We start from the raw sequence: 20,173 nt of genomic DNA on the forward strand, positions 1-20,173 counted from the left end.
CGACGCCTCTCCTGCAACGGCCAGAAATAGCCCGAGTAACGGGGAGCGGAGTCCTTTGTAATGCTCGTGGAAAAACTGTGCGAAAGTGGCGAGGGTGGGGCGATAAGAATAGCACACACGGGAGGAGAGCTGGTGTTTGAACGGTGAATCGTTAGGTCGCGATAATTTGGGGAAAAGTCTAAAAGACACTTGCCTGGAAACTTCCACGGAGATTCCTGAAAATCGCAATGTCCTACGCCACTGCGCCACTTCCTCGTGTAACACGCGTGCACGTTGCATAATGCATGGCTTCCTCTTGAAACAGAGAAATAGCCAAGGGCCTGAAAAAAGAAGGGAGAAGCTCGCGATTGGAAGACAATAAAATTCTTAACGAGCCAATGATTTCCGTAACGATGTTAGATAGGTTATAACATTCCGCCGAGTTACGAATAATTCCAGGTCCTGCGCCAATGCGCCCGTTTCACTCCGGCGTTCCTCCCGAATTGTGCATCGTGATTCCTGGCCCGGCGAAAAGGAAAAAAACGGGACGCCGAGCGATTACGGGGGCCCGTGATGTAATCCGCGCCATGGAAGGTCAAAGAAATGCTCCTCGGCGCGGACGTGCGTTTCTCCACCGCCCGGAGGAGAGTCGTTGAACCAGATCGCCGCCGGAGCGTCGACCACTGGGGTCGACGGCCGGTAAGCAGGGGCCCGCGAATAGAGAGGAACCTGTTCTCCCTTTGATCGCCAGCTCCACGCCCTTTCTGTGGCCTCGTCCCTCAGGGCGGGCCTTATGTGTGTTACAGGGTCAATCCTCGGTGAAATGTTTGCGGGACCGAAGCGACGCTGTACAATGAGGGCCGGCGGCCTTCACCTGAACGGACCTTGCACATGCGAGTCGTGAGAAACGGCGAGGGAGCTCTCGTCGTGTGCGAGGACATTTAATTTGCAACTCTAAACTATGCAGTTGCGCGACTATAATAGAATTACCGTGGTAGGAAGAGAATCTGCTGGAATTGTTACTGAAAATAATAATGACGAGATGTATTTTGAATTCTTAAATTAAGTATTGAAGCTTTTAAGTTACTTTGGCAATTGTTTCTAAATTAAGCTGTAACACTCACTAATGGAAACGCAGCTGAAAGTCATTCGATAAATCTGGTTTCCCAATTACTGCGTTCTAAAAATTGAAGCTTCACGAGTGGAATCTCAAGTGTGCAACTGAATTCGGAGCTTGTCTAAGTTTACCCGGCGCCCCCCAGATGTCGCCACCATACGGTTTTTTTTACAAGCGGATTTCCGCCATTTGGCAACCCTGTTTACAGCGTTTCGGATTAGTGCGTGAATAGTCGCGGAGACGTTGCAACTGTCAAGCACTGTCAAGCTTCCTTCCCATTTTCAGAAGCATAGTATGTTAATGTTAGCATGGAGGCCCTAGTACAGAGACTCATTTCGGACAAGCTTGAAGAATTTTCAAAAGATATTATCACATTCCAGGAAAATGTGAGTTCAGGCTACACACAGCTTCCTTCAATTTTTAAAATACTTCTTTGAATACGAATTCTTTGTCATCAGACACTTTGCTATTACAGTACGGAACCAGGACTACGTCCGAAGAATTGAACAGCGACGAGTTACGAGAGAAGCTATGGGAGACACTCTTCCGTTACTTATCAGATAGCACGCAATCGTCTGTTCATCGTAACTGCTTGTCCATCTTGCGAATCCTTAGGTACCACTGCACTACAGCGTGCGTCGTACACAGGCTCACTCTTGTGTTCCATTGATGCTTACAAAGTCCAGGACTCCCTGACGTTTTTAGCAAACTCTTAGATCCGGCTGCCCTATAGGGTGCATATACCTCCTCGAGTTCTGGGACCCGGGCAACAGCTGAGCCCGGAACTGTTACGTTGCTAACTGCAAGACTATACGGGCGCACACACACTCTTGTAGTTTTCCCAAAACCCACGCAACAGTTAGCAAGGTAATTCAGCACTCGGCTGTTGCTTAGGTCCCAGAACGTGAGGAGGTATTTACACCCTGTCTTAGATCATTCCCGATGGCACTCGTAGCATCACTATCCTTTCCAAATATCGTTAAGTAATTTTCTTCTTCTCCGTTTCACGCAGCCGAGATAAAACAAAGTTAAACGAATTAGTCACGCCCGAAAGAGTAGACATCATATTAGGCAACGCTGCTCTAAACATAAACCCGGACACACCAGCGAGGCACGAAGAGATCTATTACAACGATGGTACGAAGCGTATTTTCCAGCCGAGCACAAGTAGAAGATTCTTTCCCGTCTAATGTCTCTCGCTTTGCAGTGACCATCGAGTCTCTAAAGTTACTCTGTAACTTGATATTCAACAGTACAGAAATGCAGCTGATACTGCGGAAGACGCCCTGCTTGCGGTGCCTAATCGCGCGCATGAGAAAGTACAACAACGCCGTTCCTTACGACGTAATGTTATTCGACACGAGAATCGTGTTCCTGACGACTGCCCTGAACATTCCCATGCGACACGAAGTCAAGCGGGACCTGAAAGGCGACGAAAGCCTTATAAACATGTTGGAGAATATAAGTGTCCAGTGCGATAAAGACAAGGACACTATCAAGGTACACTAGAAGCTACAGAGATGATAATCGCCTGAAAAGAAGGAGCAACGTGAGGTCTCTACTTTCAGAAAGACAATGCGACGCTGGCATGCGAGGCTCTGAAAGCACTATTCAACTTGTACATGATAACCGACGACACAGTCGAGGAAGAAGAGAAGAATAAGAACCTAGTTTCGATTCTGTACAAATTGCTTTTGTGCAAATGCGAGACGGAGGATGAGCTTCAGAGGTAGACAGCGCAATTATCATCGCTAGGCATTTGCGCTGTTTATTGCTATTCTACGTTAATTCTGATTCCAGTAACATCACCAATTTATTAACAGTGATACCTAAGGGATGTTACTCGACGCTCACACCCCCTGCCCGAGGGAAGGGCGAGCACGTGTTCCAAGATGCGCGCATGACTGCCATATCCATTCTACTGAGATTCCTCGACAGGAGACTAAACTGCGGAAACGATCTGCGGGAGAACCTCGGCCCAATTCTTTCGGCCTTTATTAGACTCGTTAAGGCTGAGAGGCTGATACGGAAGTACGTTAGGATGCAGGTAAAAGGAATCAGTGTTTCTACCAAATTTTCAGCGATCCTGAACGCGTAAGAATCTTCTTTTCAGATTCTACCTCCCTTGAAGGATGTGATGCGACGCCCTGAGGAAGGGACGACTCTGAGGGCAAAGCTGTGCAAATTGCTGACCTCCCCCGTAACGGAAGTACGAGATCTCGCTGCGGAATTTCTGTTCGTACTCTGCAAAGAGAATGGTAAGTCTGTGCGTTAGAGCGAGGAAGCTTGAATTCTTTTCATGGAACATTGGCGATACTTTCAGTTAATCGCATGGTGAAGTACACGGGATATGGAAACGCAGCTGGCATGTTCGCGAACAAGGGATTACTGGGTCCGAACAAAGGGAAGTCGGCTTACTCCTCCGAGTCAGAGGACAGCGAGACTGAAGAGTACCTGCAGCATAAGGAACAGTGAGTAGAAGGGAAAGATTAGTATGTACACAGTGGCGAATTTGAGGAAAAAAGGCCCAGGTTGCAAAAGTTCAGAGGGGCCCATTTTTTTCGGGAAAATGAAGAGGTAGTTTACTAAAAATGGGCTAAGTGGAGTAGTACAGAGAAAAATTTAGTGTTTGGATACTTATACTTACCAAGTGATAGATCTAATTAAAAGAAGTAACTTTTGTCTCGAAACTTTTTCAAGTGAATTTGGGCAGCAAACATAAATTGCGTTGTGATCAAGAGGATATCCCCTACATATTCACAATGTTTCAGAATTTTTTAAATTTTTAAGCTTCTAGCTAGAATTCTAGTTTCTCAAAAAAAATCAAGTTTGGACCAAATCTAAAAAAGTTATGGGATTTAAGAGGTGTAATCTTTCTTCATTAATGTCCACTAATGTACGTCATTCCTTTGCAGAATCAATCCAGTCATCGGTTGCTTCGAACCCCCGAAACCAAATCCTCTGGAAGGAATGACAGAGGAGCAGAAAGAGTACGAAGCCCTGCAGCTCGTAGGCCTTGTGGATAAATTGACGAGGTCAGCGCTGTCGACTGATAATCCGTAAGCCTGTAATATTCAATTAGTAACATGGATTTCATGACGTTGCAGAGAAGGACTAGTGCAGCCTTGTCGGATCGGAGACGATGGGAAACCAAAGGCCATCGAACACGTTCTTGAGTTACAAGAGGAGCTGCCCAAGCAGCAGTACACTCGTGATTCTGATTCTGATTGATCGCTGAAAAGACAAAAGCGCGCTGTACATAAAACTGTATGCAACAACTATTTATAAAATAAACGCGTATTTCCTTGCCTGACACGCGCAAAGCCACTTATCCCTACCTGAGCTGCAGCGACGATGCCTCGTCGCAAGAGCCTCGGAGTTTCTGTAAAGGCTACAGTCCTAAGTTACAGATTACGCAGTGAAGAAGAGTGACAGGGGGGTCGGTTTGCTTACTTTATTGAAAAAAGAACAAAGAACAACATTACAAATTAAACAATTGGCAGGAAATAAAAAATATAACAGTTTCCAAAATCACATGAAATATTTTTAAACGTTACAATTTTGGTAAATTATGTTATGTGCTTTCGTGAGCATCACAATATATTTATTAATTATTGCATTTTGCAGCCTACGCGCAGAGACAAGAGCTTATGTTTCTACAATCGTTTCGAAGAACTGCGATAGTTGTTGAGTAACCCCCCAGGGGCATTGGAAACGCGTTTACCGCGGGCCGTGGCGCGGGGCAAAATTGACAATTGGTAAAATGGCGGGAAAGATCGTTATTTTGAAGTTCCGAAAGGAGCGTGTCGCGCACGCGACCGAGATCGAACGAGCAGGTTTCCTCACTCGCGCGCGCCCCTCGTTCAGACACCGTCGGAGGGGCGCGGGCCATCGACAACCGAGGACCGGGCACAATTCCCTGCCCCAAGCAAAGCCATTCTGCCCGTCCCGCGAGAAAAAACCTTTCCAAGCGCACGCGTGCACGCGCGCGGGCGGGCGTGCGCGCGCACCGTTACACATTTGACAAATATATATATATGTATATATATAAGTAGCAAATGTTCTTTTTTTTTTTGTTTCCTCCATATATATACCTTTAATTACGTAATAATATATAGTATGTAGATTAAAATATTTTATTCATTTGCTTTTTTTTCCTTTTTATTGTTGTTGTAAAAGTGTATATAGACGTGTATACGTATAATACCATAAATTTGAATATTCCATATAAAAATGAAACTAAAATTTAGTAGGTACGATGTAGAAGAAAAAGAAAAAAGGAAAATACAATAATAGTAATAATAATATTAATAATATTAATAATAAGCGAAAACCCGCGTTAAACGAAAGGAGAGACCTCGGGTTAAATACACATACATGTAAATATACATATGTACGTACAGATGTATACGCGTCATATACCCACGCATCCCAGTGTCCATATATATGTGTGCGTACATATATATACTGTATAAGACTAGGTTTAACAAACTTTGGGGAAATTCGGATGGGCACAAGAGGGATTAAAAATTAGAAATTGTCAAAGAGATATCGCATTCTTAAGGACTTAATCGAGAAATGGATAATACACATATGTAATGTGTGTACGTGTATATAGATATATATATATATATATATGTTGTGTTGTGTATATATATATATATATTTATATAAATATCGAAATACTTTGAAAACGAAGTTCGCGACTATAAATATATATATATATTTTTTAATCTAAAGGCTGAATAGTCTTGGGGGTATGAGGGGACTGCTTACACGGTCGTGTATATGTGTGTGCATTACATATAACCGCACGTGTAACGCTAAATAATACAATATTTCTTTTACGTTTACAACGCGACCATGCTCCTTGGCATCCCATTAGCATATTATAAAAAATATATTTGGAATACACGCTTTCTCCATATTGCATTTTACGATTTACCATTTCTCTTCGTCTTGTACTATCCTTTTATACAGTTTAACACGTTCTGAAGTATATAAGCAATTTGTCGGAACACTTAAAAACCCACATTCCATTTCGCGAGCAGTCCTGTCTAATAAAAAATACAGATGGAGATTTGTTTCCCAGGAAAAAAGCATGGCTCACGCGCACAGCAGATATCTCATCCTTCCCATTTGTCGTTCACCTATTTCCCTCGCCTTCGTTCCTCTTCAAAACGTACGAGCAGTACGGATATACTCTGTCGCTTTAAATTCTATCGTCAAGACATTCCCTCGAGTCCAGTTTACGCACGGACCCTCCCTTCCCCTTAACATATGGCTCGGCGTTCTATTCACTTTCTCGTTGCTCCCAAAGTCCCCTTTTCGCAAATGGATCTCCCGGCTGCGCCCCTCTCTCTGTCGAGGATTAGCTTTTGATTTTGTTCTGACGAAGATCATCTTATTGTGACGTAATGTAGAGAAGCTCGTAAATGACCCGTAACAGGATCCTGATTCATTGCGCGATAACTGTTCTCGGAACAAGGAAAACCCTCCCGACTAATTTCTGACAAGCCGCGCACAATTTAAATACAAAGCTCCAGGCTGAACACTTTTGAACTCTCTCTGACTAGATTATTTCAAGAGCTTTCATTACCAGACTTGACGATTTACCAAAGAACCCTGAACGAAGCTGAACTACAGAATTAAGTTAACCAAGTACGAACCTAAGGACAATTATAGACACAAAATACCTCTGCGCCTCGCTCTGCACTGGAACGAAGGCAGTCTGCAGTCGACGTACGAACTACAATATTCTACGAATCGCGCGATATAACTGCCTCCGAGCGGCTACTGCTGCATGGGCCGTGCGTGCGAGAGAGTCCGACCGTCGGCGTTCTTTTAATTCGTTTCGAAAAACATGCGACCGCGGACGGACGAGTATCGTACATAGTAACAGGTTAGCGGGATACTCAGGCGTGCGCGAGCGTATGCTTTTCGAATCGAATTAAAAGAACGCCAACGGTCGGACTCTCTCGCACGCACGGGTGACTCACGGCCTGGACTGGTCGTGACTCGTCGTGCGTGCGAGAGAGTCCGACTTCGTCAACAATCGTCGGACTCTCTCGCACGCACGGCCAACCCAACTGCCGCTCGTAGGCGAAGTTATATTACGCGATCTGTATCCCCAACGTTGTGCAATTCCTTAACGACTCTCCGAAACGGTTCACCCTGTCCGCGCATGAAAGATTAAAGGTAACCACAGAATCCCCTTCGCAAACCTCTCCAATAGCTGGAAGAGTCGCCGAAGGCAGCGAGAAGACAGCCATTCCCCCGAAACGAAAAGGAACGCCGAGCCAGACATTGCCAAGTCGGGAATCGTCGTCCCGTCGAGGCGGAGCTTTCGAGGATGCCCAAGATTTCACAGAAGAATTTTATCTCCGACTTACTTGCTCGGAGGATGCCCAGACTGTTCTCAGACCCAGTCGTGTGTCGCCTCGGACTAGGGGCGCTCCTTGCTGGAGCGAGGCTCGACAAAAGTTAGTCGTTGAAAAAGCGAGAAACCATAGAGAGATCACGGGAAACGTCGATGGGGCGTGCACAGGCCACGCCGATGGAATGCAACGATTTCATAGTGTATGTGTGTATCGTGTGTGTCGATTTGTGGTCAATTTGATATGTGAAAGAAAATCATCTTAAGGGAATAAGAAGAAGAAGAACAAAGGAACGTGTCTCGTGTTACAATATCAAAGTAAACGCGGCTTCTTTGTATACATATACGTGTTCGTGTGTCTGCGTGTATATATATATAATATGGATATATTATATATATCATATAATAGCATGATATAATATAATATTATGTCGTAATATTATATTATATACCTTACAATTGTGACAGAGAAAAAACAAAAATCGTTCTTCCTTCCTTTCCTGTCGCCCGCTCTCGGCCCGTTTAAGTATTATTAAACGTCAAGTAACTAATGCGAAATATATATATATATATGTGTGTATATATATAAATAAAGCTATATCAGAGGCTTATTAAGGAATGAAACCAAGTTTATACGCGGCTACGCGTCTCCCTCGCTCTCCCTCACTTTCTCTCTCTGCTTTCTCTCCCTCCCTCTCGTCACACTTATCACCTAATAATCATAGAATACATTTAAACATTTGTACTTTAACTGACTAAGCAAGGATTTTTATAATCGTTCAATATTCTTTCATTTTTTTTTCCATTTTCGTAGTGTATGTGTACGTGTATATATAGAGATATAGGTATATATATATTTTTTTTTTCGAATTTCTTTTTCGCGCCCTCGTCGTGTCTTACGCCTCTAGAACCATTGATACACCCCGTCGCGCGTGAACGGAACTCGACGACACTACCCATAAATAAATATCAACGAGGAAATAATTAAAAAAAAAAAAAGTGGGGCGGGGGATGTAAAAAAAAAAGAAATGGGGGGAGGGGGAAAAGAATTGATCGCGAGCGAACCGCTATTCTCCCTCTGCCGACAGAGCGGCCTCTGTCACCCTCACTTTTCCCTTGTTTTGGCACTAAAGAATTTAACTACGACGACACAGCGGATCGAGAATTAAAAAAAAATGACTTAAAAACTGGAGGTCGACGGTGGAATGCGATCGCGCGCCGCGGCGAAGCGAACTCCGGGGGTGGGGGGGAGCGATTTTGAATCGCGCGCCCCGGATGTCGCGCGTCACCTCTGGTCTCCCCTCTCGATCGAGAAACAAAAACGAAGACCGTCGTTGAACACGATCCCAGTGTCTCCGAGGAAATGTGTTGCGAAAGCTGGAGGGGGGGCGAAGAATCGGGGGAAGGGGTGAAGAAATTATTCCAACGTAATACAGTGTATATCGTCTTGAGATCTGTCGCGGTCTTTTCCCAACTAAAAGAACAAAAAAAAAAAAAAACGAAAAGGCGAAGTCTTAGCGCATAACTAGCATTAAATTAATCTACCTCTGTCAAGGGAATCTACCGATAAAAAAACGTAGGAAATAGTATTAATAATAATCCTTAAAAAAGAACGATGCTCTAGTCAACTCACAAAAAAAAAATAAAATTCAAAAGTCCAGTCGAAGAGGTGGGGGGGTTGGGGGAGAGGCAACGAAAATTGAAACGCCTCCCGTCGCATCGGTATGAGTATTCGGGAACGAGAAAAGAAAAGTCAAACGATGAAACAACAATAACAACGAAGTAAATAATGGGTGGATGGGAAAAAATGGCGGGGAAGGGGGGACTTAAAAGAACGTCAAGGTACATGGCTACGAGATACGTGGATAATATAAAAAACGTAATGGAAAAGAAAACCGCGTCCCCGTTCGACGATCGACGCGAGTGGGAAAAAGCGCGGGAAGGGGACTCGAATTCAAACGTCGCGCCGCGCGCTGGCGCGGGAATGGGACGAGGATTCGAACGGCGCGGCGCGCGGTGGCGCTTCGAACCGCTGGGGGCACATGTTTTATTATCGTAATAATGCCTCTATGAAGAATAAATAAATTAAATTTCGACGGTCGCTTAAAGACGACTCGCGAGAAACGAGTAAACGGGAATGAGAAAAAATGCCGCGATAAAAAAAAAAGAGAAGAAAAAAAAAACAACAACAAGCTAACACACTTTTTGCCTGACGTAGTAAACTTATAAAATTTTCTGCTCTATCTCCATTCACTCGCCCAACCTTAGTTCACTTCCGTTTAAATCTTTGTACAAATACGCGCCAAATAACGCTTCAAAGAAAATATAGATAATATATATACGGTTTTCCTCTATCTCTCTCCCTTTTCTCCCTCTGTTTCTTGTTTTTCGGTTGACCTCGTTTTTGTTCTGCCACGCGTAAAAGTCATGCTCGATAAAAGATACCGGCAGATCGAGTCGACTGCCAATTCTCTTTAGCGTGGCAACGCTTGTCGTGGATAAACTTTCAATATTTTATTATTACGCTCCTTTTTCTAGCTAATATTATATAGTAAACGGCCGCGACACGGCTTACGGCGGATGGCCGTCACCTAAAAAAATCAGTAATCGCAAAAAGACGTTACATTTTTCTTTCTTTTTTTCTTTTCTTTTAATATATCCAGGACTCTAGGAAGACTATGATTAACCGTAGGCTAGAATTCAGTTAATGTTGCATCGTGTACGTGTGTATGTGTGTCCTTCTTGTTTCCATTTTAAATCCTATCTTTACCGTGTGTATGCGTGTGTGTATATGTATATATATGTATGCATATCATACGTGTACATATACATATATATAATATATTTATAATTGTATGCGTAGATGCCCCCGTTGATATCCACAAAAAAACGCGCGAGTTATATCTTATTTATTGTATGTCGTCTAATGTGATGCGACTCCTCGAAAATCAGGAACATATATATTCTTTTATCGTTTCTTTTTGGTTAATTTTCATTCACGATTCGCGTCGGTGGCCGTTTCCGGCTCTCGATGCGCGACACAATTTTCCTGTTCTTTATCGTCTTTTACGGCTCTCGGCTAACAACGGTTTCCGTTGTCGCTGGTGGTTCACTCGTGCAACGTTTGTATGAGTTTCTTTCTTTTTTCTTTAAAATTCTCTGTCATTTTGCTAGGGCTGTTGTAGCTTTGGGGGCTACACCTTTTTTCCGCTTCTAACATCATTGAGGCGTGTTACACGTCGAATGACTTTAATCGCACTCAATTTTTTCGTTAACAGAGTATATTTAACTATTCTTCAGAACACATGAAAGTAGCAATTAATTAATATTTAATTAAGATCTGAATTAGTTATTTTTTACTCAACGTCAATTGTACTCTATTTTAATTACTACCGAATTAGTAATTTAAAGAAATATAATCGAATGGATAATTAGAATTTGAGGAAATAAGTCTTTACATAAATGAAAAAAGATTTAAGGGCGAACTGGATTCGAACTCGAGACCTCCAGGATGACTGTCAGGCGCGCAGGCACTACGCCAATGTTTCAACTTTGATTCTGTTCTCTGATTAAGTACATACTGATCGTGTAGATATTCCAGAGTATTTTCTTTGAAATTTTGAAACATATACGTACACATGTGATGTCTACTAATGAAATGAAAAGGTAAACCACATTGGTGTGTCAAAATCAGTCGATGAGTAACACTACCCAATTGGAAGAACGGTTCAATTGAATCTGAAGGATTCTCTGTCGCATTGCAAATCAGAATGCCACAGAGTGATCCCGGATTCGAGCAGCGAAAACAATGGACATTTGCTTATGAATTCTGTTTTTTTTTTTTGGACTTTTCTCTCGTTTTTTTTTTTGTTTTAAGCTGCACACATATAGCACGTCATCGTAAATGAACACAAAGAACAATCAGAAAAACTGAAATCGTGTCGAAGAAGTATTTTTTTTTTGTTGGTGGCACCTAAAAAAGGCCTTGGAAACTGTGTCTCAGCGATAAAAACATTGTATCAGTTTAAAAAGTAATAGAGCAGTAGAACATATCCGTGAGATATATTATTCGATAGACTGACAGTATATATATATATATTTCTTGTCTCGTAAACTGCTTACGATAGGGTGATATATCCTTTTTTGTCATTTTAATACTTAGTTTCAACAATGTAAGCAGAGTTTTTTTTTTATTCCTTTTAAATATGTAGTTACGTAGAGAGTTGACTATTATATTTCTATACATATTAGGATAATAAGACTTTTGAGATTGTAAAAATCATCAAAAAATCTATCACAATTACCATTTACGTAACAAGTAATCCTCGTTTCTTTCATTCTTTTCTTTTTTTTCTTTAATATTATTATTGTAATTTAAACATCAAGGCAAATAAGGGGTGAATTTCAACAGTGGCCTAAAGTAGCCAAGTAGTCTTCCACAGATAAAAATATGTAAATAGAGTAAATCTATACTAAAATATTCAAGTATATATAAGGTGAGCGTAATATAATAATTTTGTGAGGTAAAAGACCCTCTCGTTAATGGTCATCCATTCGTTACACTATGAGTTTAGTTATTTCCTTTTTTTTTTTTATCATCCTTTAAATACGACTGGCAAAAATTTTGCAACATATTCTCTTTACTTTTTTTTCACTCCTCCCCTCTTATATCCAACGTACCATTAGAGACCATCGATGGCGTTGCGTCGGGTGTTATTGTGCATCGAACATAAATACACCTTCCACAAGGCGTCCTCGCTAACAGCATCTCATTGGTACATTTCTAATTATATTTACCTAGCAACAACATCAGAGACTCTGTAAGGACACAACTTATCCTGACGATACTATTATCACAGGCATTATTTATATAACTCTGCTAACCATGACTATTAAATACTTCAGAATTACTTCTTTTTTTTCCTCATTTAATATATATAAAATTAAAACTCCTAATAATAAAAGATGATTACGACTGATTAGCTTAGGTGTACGTACGTAGGCTTCGTGCAATTTACTACGAATGTTATGCGCAAACTTCTGAGTAGCCCTCTACCTGCCCGTCCGCCCGAAAAACCTTCCCCTAACCGACTCCACTTCTGTATAGCCAATTTCTCATATGCGAAACAAATTTGTCGAAGCTATCCGAGTAGAAATATATATGTATATATATTATTATTATATATATATATATATATATATATATATATAGATATATATATATATATGGATGTGCTCTCTAACATTTGGTATGGCAAGATAGTTATTCACATTCAATCGTTATTGTAGGTAATGTAACACAGTATATAGCGATCTGCCCAATATATATGTTGTATACACATTGCATTTTAGTTTCAATCGAATCTTAAGGCTGATCGTGTAAACAACCCTAAAAAATATGTGTATTTCTATATATGTATGTGTTCTTTTTTTTCATGGATTTCCTCTTTCACGGATCGTGTTTAATATATACATAAATAGAAGTTGCTTAGCAAACTGTACGTTATTTGTTATCCTTCCCTTGTTTTTTTTTTTTTAATATATATATATATATATATATTATACATAGATAAAGTATTGTTCCTATGATACCGGTGGTATAATTTGCTTACGAACCTTGTATAATATATTACACGATCGTTCCACAGCATTGTAAAATGTCGGAACGATTCTGTAACCTTTATAACAAATACATTTACACGGTATGGATATATTATTATTCGCTAGCACCACGAACCAATAATTCACACACGCATATATACATATACATATGCGGAGGTACATATATGTATATATATACTTTATTCATATGGTGGACCATAATAAAGCATCCTGAGTAAATATTGTAACCATTACGTGTCTCGCCTATCAAGTGATTTTTTTTTTTTCATTTTTCATTTCTCCCCATTTAACAAACGCACGAACGGGATTTCTATCGTCGGTGGCAAGTCTAGAATAATCGATCTCGATTTGTCCTCGAAATATATGTCGCGTATAATTCCCACGTCTCGCGAGACATTAAATGTTTGATTTTCAACGAGTCATAATCTATTCCTCTTTACCATTAACGTTGCCTCATATAATTCCCCTCCCCCCGCTTCCCCCCCCCCCCACCAAAACTACTTAATTCTCAAATGCACGGAGAAAAGTCACCAGGAACTCGAAATATCTTCGTCCACTCCCTCTCTCGTTTTTTTTTTTGTTCTTTTTCGTTTTTCGTTTCTTTTTATAGTTCACTAAGCTTCGTGCCTGCCGTAACGAGGAGTACTCTGTGTTCTCACTTTCCTGTTATGTTCGTTACGTTAGAGATATGATATGACATAAGAGCAGGAAGTACTACCGTTGTGTCGCAGCATGCGACGCTTCTCCCTCGACTTTAAGCACAGAAGTGTGTCTCTTCCGTCCTCTCTCGCCTCGCTTTTAAACCGTAACCCTCCCACCCCCACCCCCACCCCTCCCCTCCCCCCGTTCCTTATCGGATATCACCTAACAGACTCCTTAACGAAACGTTAGAAACTTAGCGTGTCTATGAATAGGTCTCGAAGTAACAGCTCGGAAGAAAGAACCTCGCTTGCGTTGTACTCTTTCTTTCTTCGCGCGTGTGTGTGTGTGTATATATGTACGCCTCTCCGCGGTCCCGAGCCGTGGAACCATGGATTAAAAATACACAATTGTTGCTTCGAGAGCACGGATTAAAACCAGCGTGTAAACAGTGCTCATTGAAGACTAGAATAATTTGATTTGTAAACATACCTAAAATACTGACGAGTCGAAGATGAGATGCGACCGATTCCGCCCGACGGAAAAGCTATTGTTTACCGAGTTCCTTCCCCCTTCACCATCCTCCTCCGATGTCCGCTTGGTTGCCAGCGGGCTAGCTCCTCTTGCGACTTCTTCGCCAACCACTCTTTCTCCCATTTTAAATTTATCTTGGCAGTTTACCAAATGCAACTCGCTAGATCACTATTTATACTGTTTTTTTTTTTTTTGTTGGTCGGAGACATACGTTTTACCTTTCCTCCATCCCACCTCTTTCGACGTTAATTACTTTCATAAAACGGGGACGCATTTATACTCTGTTTCTCCTCCCTCCTCTCTTCGTCTTTTTTTCTTTTAAACCGTTTTGTTATTTAAGGACTATGTAAAAGCTGCATGCTGCACTCGCCTCTATTGCTTCCGATAGGCCCAAATCTCAAAGGAGCTCGAACACGCCCACGGGCATTGTTGTTATCATCCTCGTCCGCTTTTTTTTTCTGTGTTTTTTTTCCATTTTTTTTTTTTTGTTGTTGTCCGTTTTCGTTCGCCGATAGTCGTCCTTCGTTGAGAGCAGAGCGATTCACAAGGAGGTCCCGCTCGCAGGAGATAACTGTGACATGCTTGTTTGGTCTGACTCCTCGCTTCATGATATGTAAAGTGTGTTCAGCACGAGGACGTGGTGATTATTCTTGGCGAGAGTGACGATGTACCCCTCCGACGTTATCTTCAGGCCGCAACACCGCGACACCTGCGAAACCCCGGTTAATTGATTGTACGCGCGGAAGAGCACCACCCGGGTACACGTGCAATTTATCTAACAGGGGGGATTTTGGGGGGGGGGGGGATGATCGCAAAAGGGGAGATCTGAGTCAAGCTAACTGTGGTGGGTCTGCAGCAGACGGAGGTTCGACCTCCGGCGATTTTACCTTAACGGATGGACATTCGAACTCGGAAATCAAGAAACCGTCTCTCGAGAAAACAGCCACGTGAAAACGATTGCCGTGCGAGTCTCCTATCAATATATCCCCTGCATCGCTAATATCGATCCCGTTTGGGAAGTTTGTTACATTGTCACAGCCAATGCGACGCAGAAACTTGCCTTGCTCGTTAAACACCACAATGCAATGTCCCTTGAAGTCGCATACAAAATATTCTTTACCTGCGAACCAACAGAATCGTGCAATGTGGAGAGACCGGCCCTGCCTGAGGATGGGGCAACGGTGATGGATTATAGTCGCTCACCGTTAATAGCAATATCACTTGGCTCCCTCATGTATTCGCTGCAGTCGAACCACCTGAGCAGGCTGCCCGTGTCGCTGATCACAAACACCGTCGGCGAGACACTGTCCACGGCCAGGATGTGGCCCTCGCTGGTGACGGCTAGGCCAGCTACAATGTCGATGTAACGAATGGCTATCTTCTTGATGAAGTGGCCGTTCTTGGTGAATATCTGCATCCTGGAGCGCTCGTTGCCGCGGTCGCAGACGACGAATTTCCCGCTCTGCCTCATCACCGCCACTTTCCTGGGGTACCACAGCTGGCCCTCCTCCTTGCCAGGGATACCGAATTGGAACTTGAAAATCCCAGTCTTCTCGAATATCTGGAGAGACAAGTGCGGTGTAAGTTGGGAACGCTCCGCGGGTAGGGAATTCAATCCTGGAATCCCAGCTGTTTTTTTGTATTCCGTTTTTATATTTTTCAGTTGTTCGTAAAGCAATTTACGTTTTTAAAAATTCTCGGGATAAGTTACAACTTGATATATCAAATCCCGGGAGTTTTAGAATCCAAAGGACAGCCGGGATCCCGGGATTGAATTCCCTATCCGCGGGTGATATTCGTTGATACAAACCTGAATCCTGTGATTATTCGTGTCGGCGACGATGATGTCCTCGTCGGCGCTCAAGCAGAATCCATGGGGGGAGCTGAATTGACCTTTACTGGGGCCTAGTTGCCCAAATTTGTACCGTATGTGCATGGGCGTTAGCTTTGCGTTGTTCGAACGCGGATGGGCGTAATTTCCGGACCCGGAACTGCTCACGTTGCCGACGGTGTTCCCCACGGCCACTGGAGGCATGTTATACATGGAGTCTCCCATTAAATCATCTGCGGAAGAATTCTCGTGGGAAACTCTAGCCGCGTTTGGCGTATCTGTGGCACGCTTGGAGGTTGGCTTACCAGCACCCTGCGACAATATCGGCGAAGTGGAGGAGGATAGCGACTGGAACCCACCGTTCAAAAGACTGTTCACAGCTAGACCTACGTTTGGAGTGTCCACGATCGCTGGGGAAGGGCCTCTGCATAAAACCAGACCGCTGCCGCCTCCGTTGATCACTGTGTTTCCAAGATCTGCGAATGCGATTGGAAAATAGTCACACTTCGGAAGAAGTACTGATAGACCAATAATCCTCCCATTAAATTTAAATATAATCTATCAAATTATTTAATATTCGATTAAATCTTCACGAATTATATCAAATTTTAATCCTCCAATTAAATTTTACTATAATCTATCAAATTATTTAATTTTCAATGAAATCTTCACAAATTATATCAAATTTTTAATCTTCCAATTAAATTACTCCATCAAATTATTTAATTTTCAATAAAATAATCACGAATTATATCAAATTTTATCTTTCCATTAAATTTTAGAATAATCTAACAAATTATTTAGTTTTCAATTAAATCTCCGCAAAATTATATCAAATTTTTAACCATCCAATTAAATTAATCCATCACATTATTTAATTTTCAATAAAATCTTCGCAAATTATATGAAACCATAATATTATTCCTGGCATTATATTATTATTATTCCTCACCTTGATTGCCAAGCGTGTTCCCCAGCTTTGCAAGGGCTTGTAGATTGTTAATCGCGTGGCTCGTGGAGCTCAGATCACCAGCGAACAAGTCAGCCAGCGTGAAAGGCGACGTCGGGCTGGGATTCGAGCTAGGCCCGACTACGTTAGTGTCCCCAACCATTTCAACCTTCTCCGCCAAACTGGCCAGCTGCTGTAGATTGTACTCTTGAATACTGGTGAGGCCATGCATGGGACCTGAGGGAAAGGACACAGGCGGCGGTGGCGGCGGAATATTCTGGGGACTGGATGTCGGGGGTATAACAAACGAAGGTTCACCTTCGAATGAAGATTGCATAGACGCAGGAAGAGATATGGGAGACCTTGTACTAATGGAACGTGGACAGCCCAACGAGCTGTGAACGATCTGCTGGTTCGCAGAAACTCCTTGCATGGTCGAGATTGGCTCGGGAGAAGGTTTCCTGATCGGCGTGCTCTCCGTATGAAACTTGCCGAACACTTCCTGCAATCATCCATCCCATTACACCCCAAGTGTCTCCCCAACGCAGCTCTACCAATTTACGTACCTTTACTGTCTTCTCGAACTGATCGTAGTCCGTTTGAAACTCGATGGAGAAAGTGACGTTCGGCTTCGGCGTGTTTTTTATTAAATTCATCAACTGCGTTCCCACGATGCGACGGAGCGCCAGGATCTCCACAGCGTCGCCGTGCTCGAGGAGCCTCGAAGTGAAGCGACAAGCATCCTCTATCTTCTCCACTGTCTTCTCGACGCTGCAAGAAACGAGTTACTCTAAGTACGAGCACTCCAACGACCATACAACGCTTTAAGTAAAACTTTTCCTCACGTATGGAACGTGTCCATTATCTCCAGCTCCCTATTGGAATGCAATTTCTCAAGCTCCACCAAAGCGCTGTCCCGACACTTCTCCAAGACCGCTTTGTAACTTTGGAACATCTCTATAATCAGATCTTTAGCTTGATCATGCTGCGCCTGCAGCTCGCTCAGCGCATTCTCCAATTGAGCAGACACTTGATCGCAGTCCGCGATCTTCGCTTTACTTTCATTCATCAGTTTCACCAATTCCTCTTTCTGCCGCGGCTCCGCGTCTATCAGCCGTTCGTACTGATGCTCCGGAGCTTTGTGTTCGATGAGCAGACACTCGTTGCATATAGGTTCCTGGGTAAAAAGATCAACATAAGCTTCGACTACCTACAATTCATTAAATCGGGTAACAATCCATACATCGTATGGGCTCGGCTGCCGTTCGACTCGCGGCGCATTTAGCGCTCAGCGTCTCTCTCCCTTAAATCGCTACGAACGTCGATAGATCAAAGACGGGCGAAATTACCTGGCAAGTGTAACAGTAGAACTTCATATTCTCAGCAGGATGAAACTCGCAAAAAATAGGTTTGTGTATCGGTATGGCTTCGTTGGATTGTTTCAGATCTTCGAAAGCCACCACCTTGTGGCTCTCGAAGCAGCGCATGAACTGGTGCGCGGTGTTACAATTCGGGCACAAGAAGTTGGCACAGTCCGAACAACGCGCGACCGCGCTCTCTTTGGCTTTGCACGAGGTACAGAGTACGGCCATGCTCTCGATAGCGGACATGTCGAGTATATTAGTCAGAACGTAGTCGCAGGTGAGCGACGAGGCACCCTTAGAGCTAATGGAAGTTTCTTGTTGACAGATCGGACATATCAGGACGGAGCTGACCTTAGGGTCGCCCGCCTCGTCCATAAGAAGCTTGTCCAGACAAGCTTCGCAAAACACGTGGAGGCACGAGAGGACTCGCGGCGAGCAGAGCTTGCTCATGCAGATGGCGCACTCCTGGTCGCCGGACTCGCTGGCGCCGCAATTGATCTCCTCGAGGGCATCTCCGGGATTAGAGGGCTCGTTGCAGCCGGCGGCGTTGCCGCTCCGCTCGCCGAACACCTCCCCATTCTCGGGTTCTTCGCTCTGCGTTACAGTGGCCGGGACCGACGCTGCTGTTCTGGACGGAACAGCTACCATGGACGATGCCATCCCGTGGTTAACGCTCCTGCTCGCGCCCTGCTGATCCTCTCGCCGTTACGGTATCACTTGCAAAGCGACTACGTCGTAAAACCGTCGGACGCAGCTTCGTCGTGCAACGTTGCGCTCTGTCGCGGGCACGGGACGGCGGTTACCTGCGGGAGAAAAGGAGAAAGAGGATTGAGAGAAACGAAGACCATTTCTCCGAGACAGAAGGGGGCCGAGACATCGCAGCATCGATCGCAATCGCGGAAACAAAACACTGTACCACGGTCGACTTCCCAGCCCCGTGCAACTTTTCGCCGCGCGTACGACGGAAGCTAATTATCCTTATTATTATCGGCGCACGGATATTTCGGCTCGCTGGACCGAGATCGAATTAACACGCCGCTGATCGGGGAGCACGAGCGACGAATATCCCTCGCGCAACGTTCGTGCTCCCAGCACCCTGGCATCGCCGATATTTCGTTTCTCTTTTTTTTTTTCTCTACGCTTCCCCTCGCTGCTCCACCACCCCCCTGCCGCTGTCGTAAGAAAAGATTCTCAGCGTGTCGCAGACGGTGGTTAAATCGCCTCTGCTTCGAGCTTTATTTACATCGTAAGACACCCGCTTCTTACCACTGCTGGAGCCCCGTATTAAGTCCTCGCCTCGAGCACGATCAACGGTCTGGCTCGCGCACCGTTAGCGCTAGCAAACATTATTATCGATCACACGAGTAGCCCCGACCCCTGCGTGATTGTGCACGGGCGATCGTTCCAGTCTCGATCGTTATCGACGCCTCGACCGCGAATATTTCGGGCTTTTTCATATGTAGAGCGGAGGAATAAATCATTCGAATCCGAGAAGAGTTGACCCCAATGCTGGAGCCCCGCACAAACAATTAACGCGATGAGATGGTGCACTTACAGGCCGCGGAGAACTCCCCCCCCGAAATTTCGTGGATTAACGAGGCGGGTGCGCAACAAGGCCGGAGTGGGCTGCGTCGAGGATCCGCCTTTAATAGCGCGCGCGCGAAATTTGAGTAGGATGAAACACGCGTCTATTTCTTGGTTTGGCGATTATTCGAAAGTGAGGAGGAATTTTGTAGCGGACTTTTTGTGAAATTGATTTGGT

At 43.8% G+C, this 20,173-nt stretch overlaps 2 protein-coding genes and 1 long non-coding RNA gene across 6 annotated transcripts; 1 reads left to right on the top strand and 2 right to left on the bottom strand.

The window, feature by feature from the left end:
* Positions 1-1,318: 1,318 nt before the first annotated feature.
* On the top strand, positions 1,319-4,412 carry Ric8a (ric8 guanine nucleotide exchange factor A). Its single transcript, XM_076827586.1, has 10 exons — positions 1,319-1,482; positions 1,572-1,711; positions 2,109-2,233; positions 2,304-2,596; positions 2,665-2,825; positions 2,897-3,143; positions 3,210-3,354; positions 3,420-3,567; positions 4,012-4,131; positions 4,204-4,412. The coding sequence occupies exons 1-10, from the start codon at positions 1,405-1,407 to the stop codon at positions 4,325-4,327; spliced, it is 1,581 nt and encodes a 526-aa protein (XP_076683701.1). The 5' UTR covers positions 1,319-1,404; the 3' UTR covers positions 4,328-4,412.
* Positions 4,413-4,536: 124 nt separating this feature from the next.
* On the bottom strand, positions 4,537-13,913 carry LOC143376849 (uncharacterized). Its single transcript, XR_013087177.1, has 2 exons — positions 7,182-13,913; positions 4,537-7,113 (listed from the first exon to the last, which is right to left on the bottom strand). It is a non-coding gene; the product is annotated as an uncharacterized LOC143376849 (long non-coding RNA).
* A 330-nt stretch (positions 13,914-14,243) lies between these two features.
* On the bottom strand, positions 14,244-19,974 carry LOC143376840 (protein meiotic P26). Of its 4 annotated transcripts, XM_076827576.1 has the most exons (11): positions 19,678-19,973; positions 18,397-19,214; positions 17,893-18,224; positions 17,614-17,818; positions 17,366-17,549; positions 17,051-17,284; positions 16,404-16,574; positions 16,078-16,331; positions 15,471-15,828; positions 15,155-15,387; positions 14,244-14,976 (listed from the first exon to the last, which is right to left on the bottom strand). In XM_076827576.1, exons 2-11 carry the CDS (start codon positions 19,069-19,071, stop codon positions 14,872-14,874), a joined length of 2,751 nt encoding a protein of 916 aa, XP_076683691.1. In that variant the 5' UTR covers positions 19,072-19,214; positions 19,678-19,973; the 3' UTR covers positions 14,244-14,871. The 4 variants fall into 4 exon arrangements, with proteins under 4 accessions (XP_076683691.1, XP_076683693.1, XP_076683690.1 ...); XM_076827578.1 differs by having other exon boundaries at positions 15,328-15,387; positions 17,051-17,549; positions 19,678-19,974; XM_076827575.1 differs by having other exon boundaries at positions 16,078-16,292; positions 17,051-17,549.
* Between the last annotated feature and the right edge of the window lie 199 nt (positions 19,975-20,173).

This window comes from Andrena cerasifolii, chromosome 15 (genome assembly GCF_050908995.1).
Source record: "Andrena cerasifolii isolate SP2316 chromosome 15, iyAndCera1_principal, whole genome shotgun sequence".
NCBI classification, from domain to species: domain Eukaryota; kingdom Metazoa; phylum Arthropoda; class Insecta; order Hymenoptera; family Andrenidae; genus Andrena; species Andrena cerasifolii.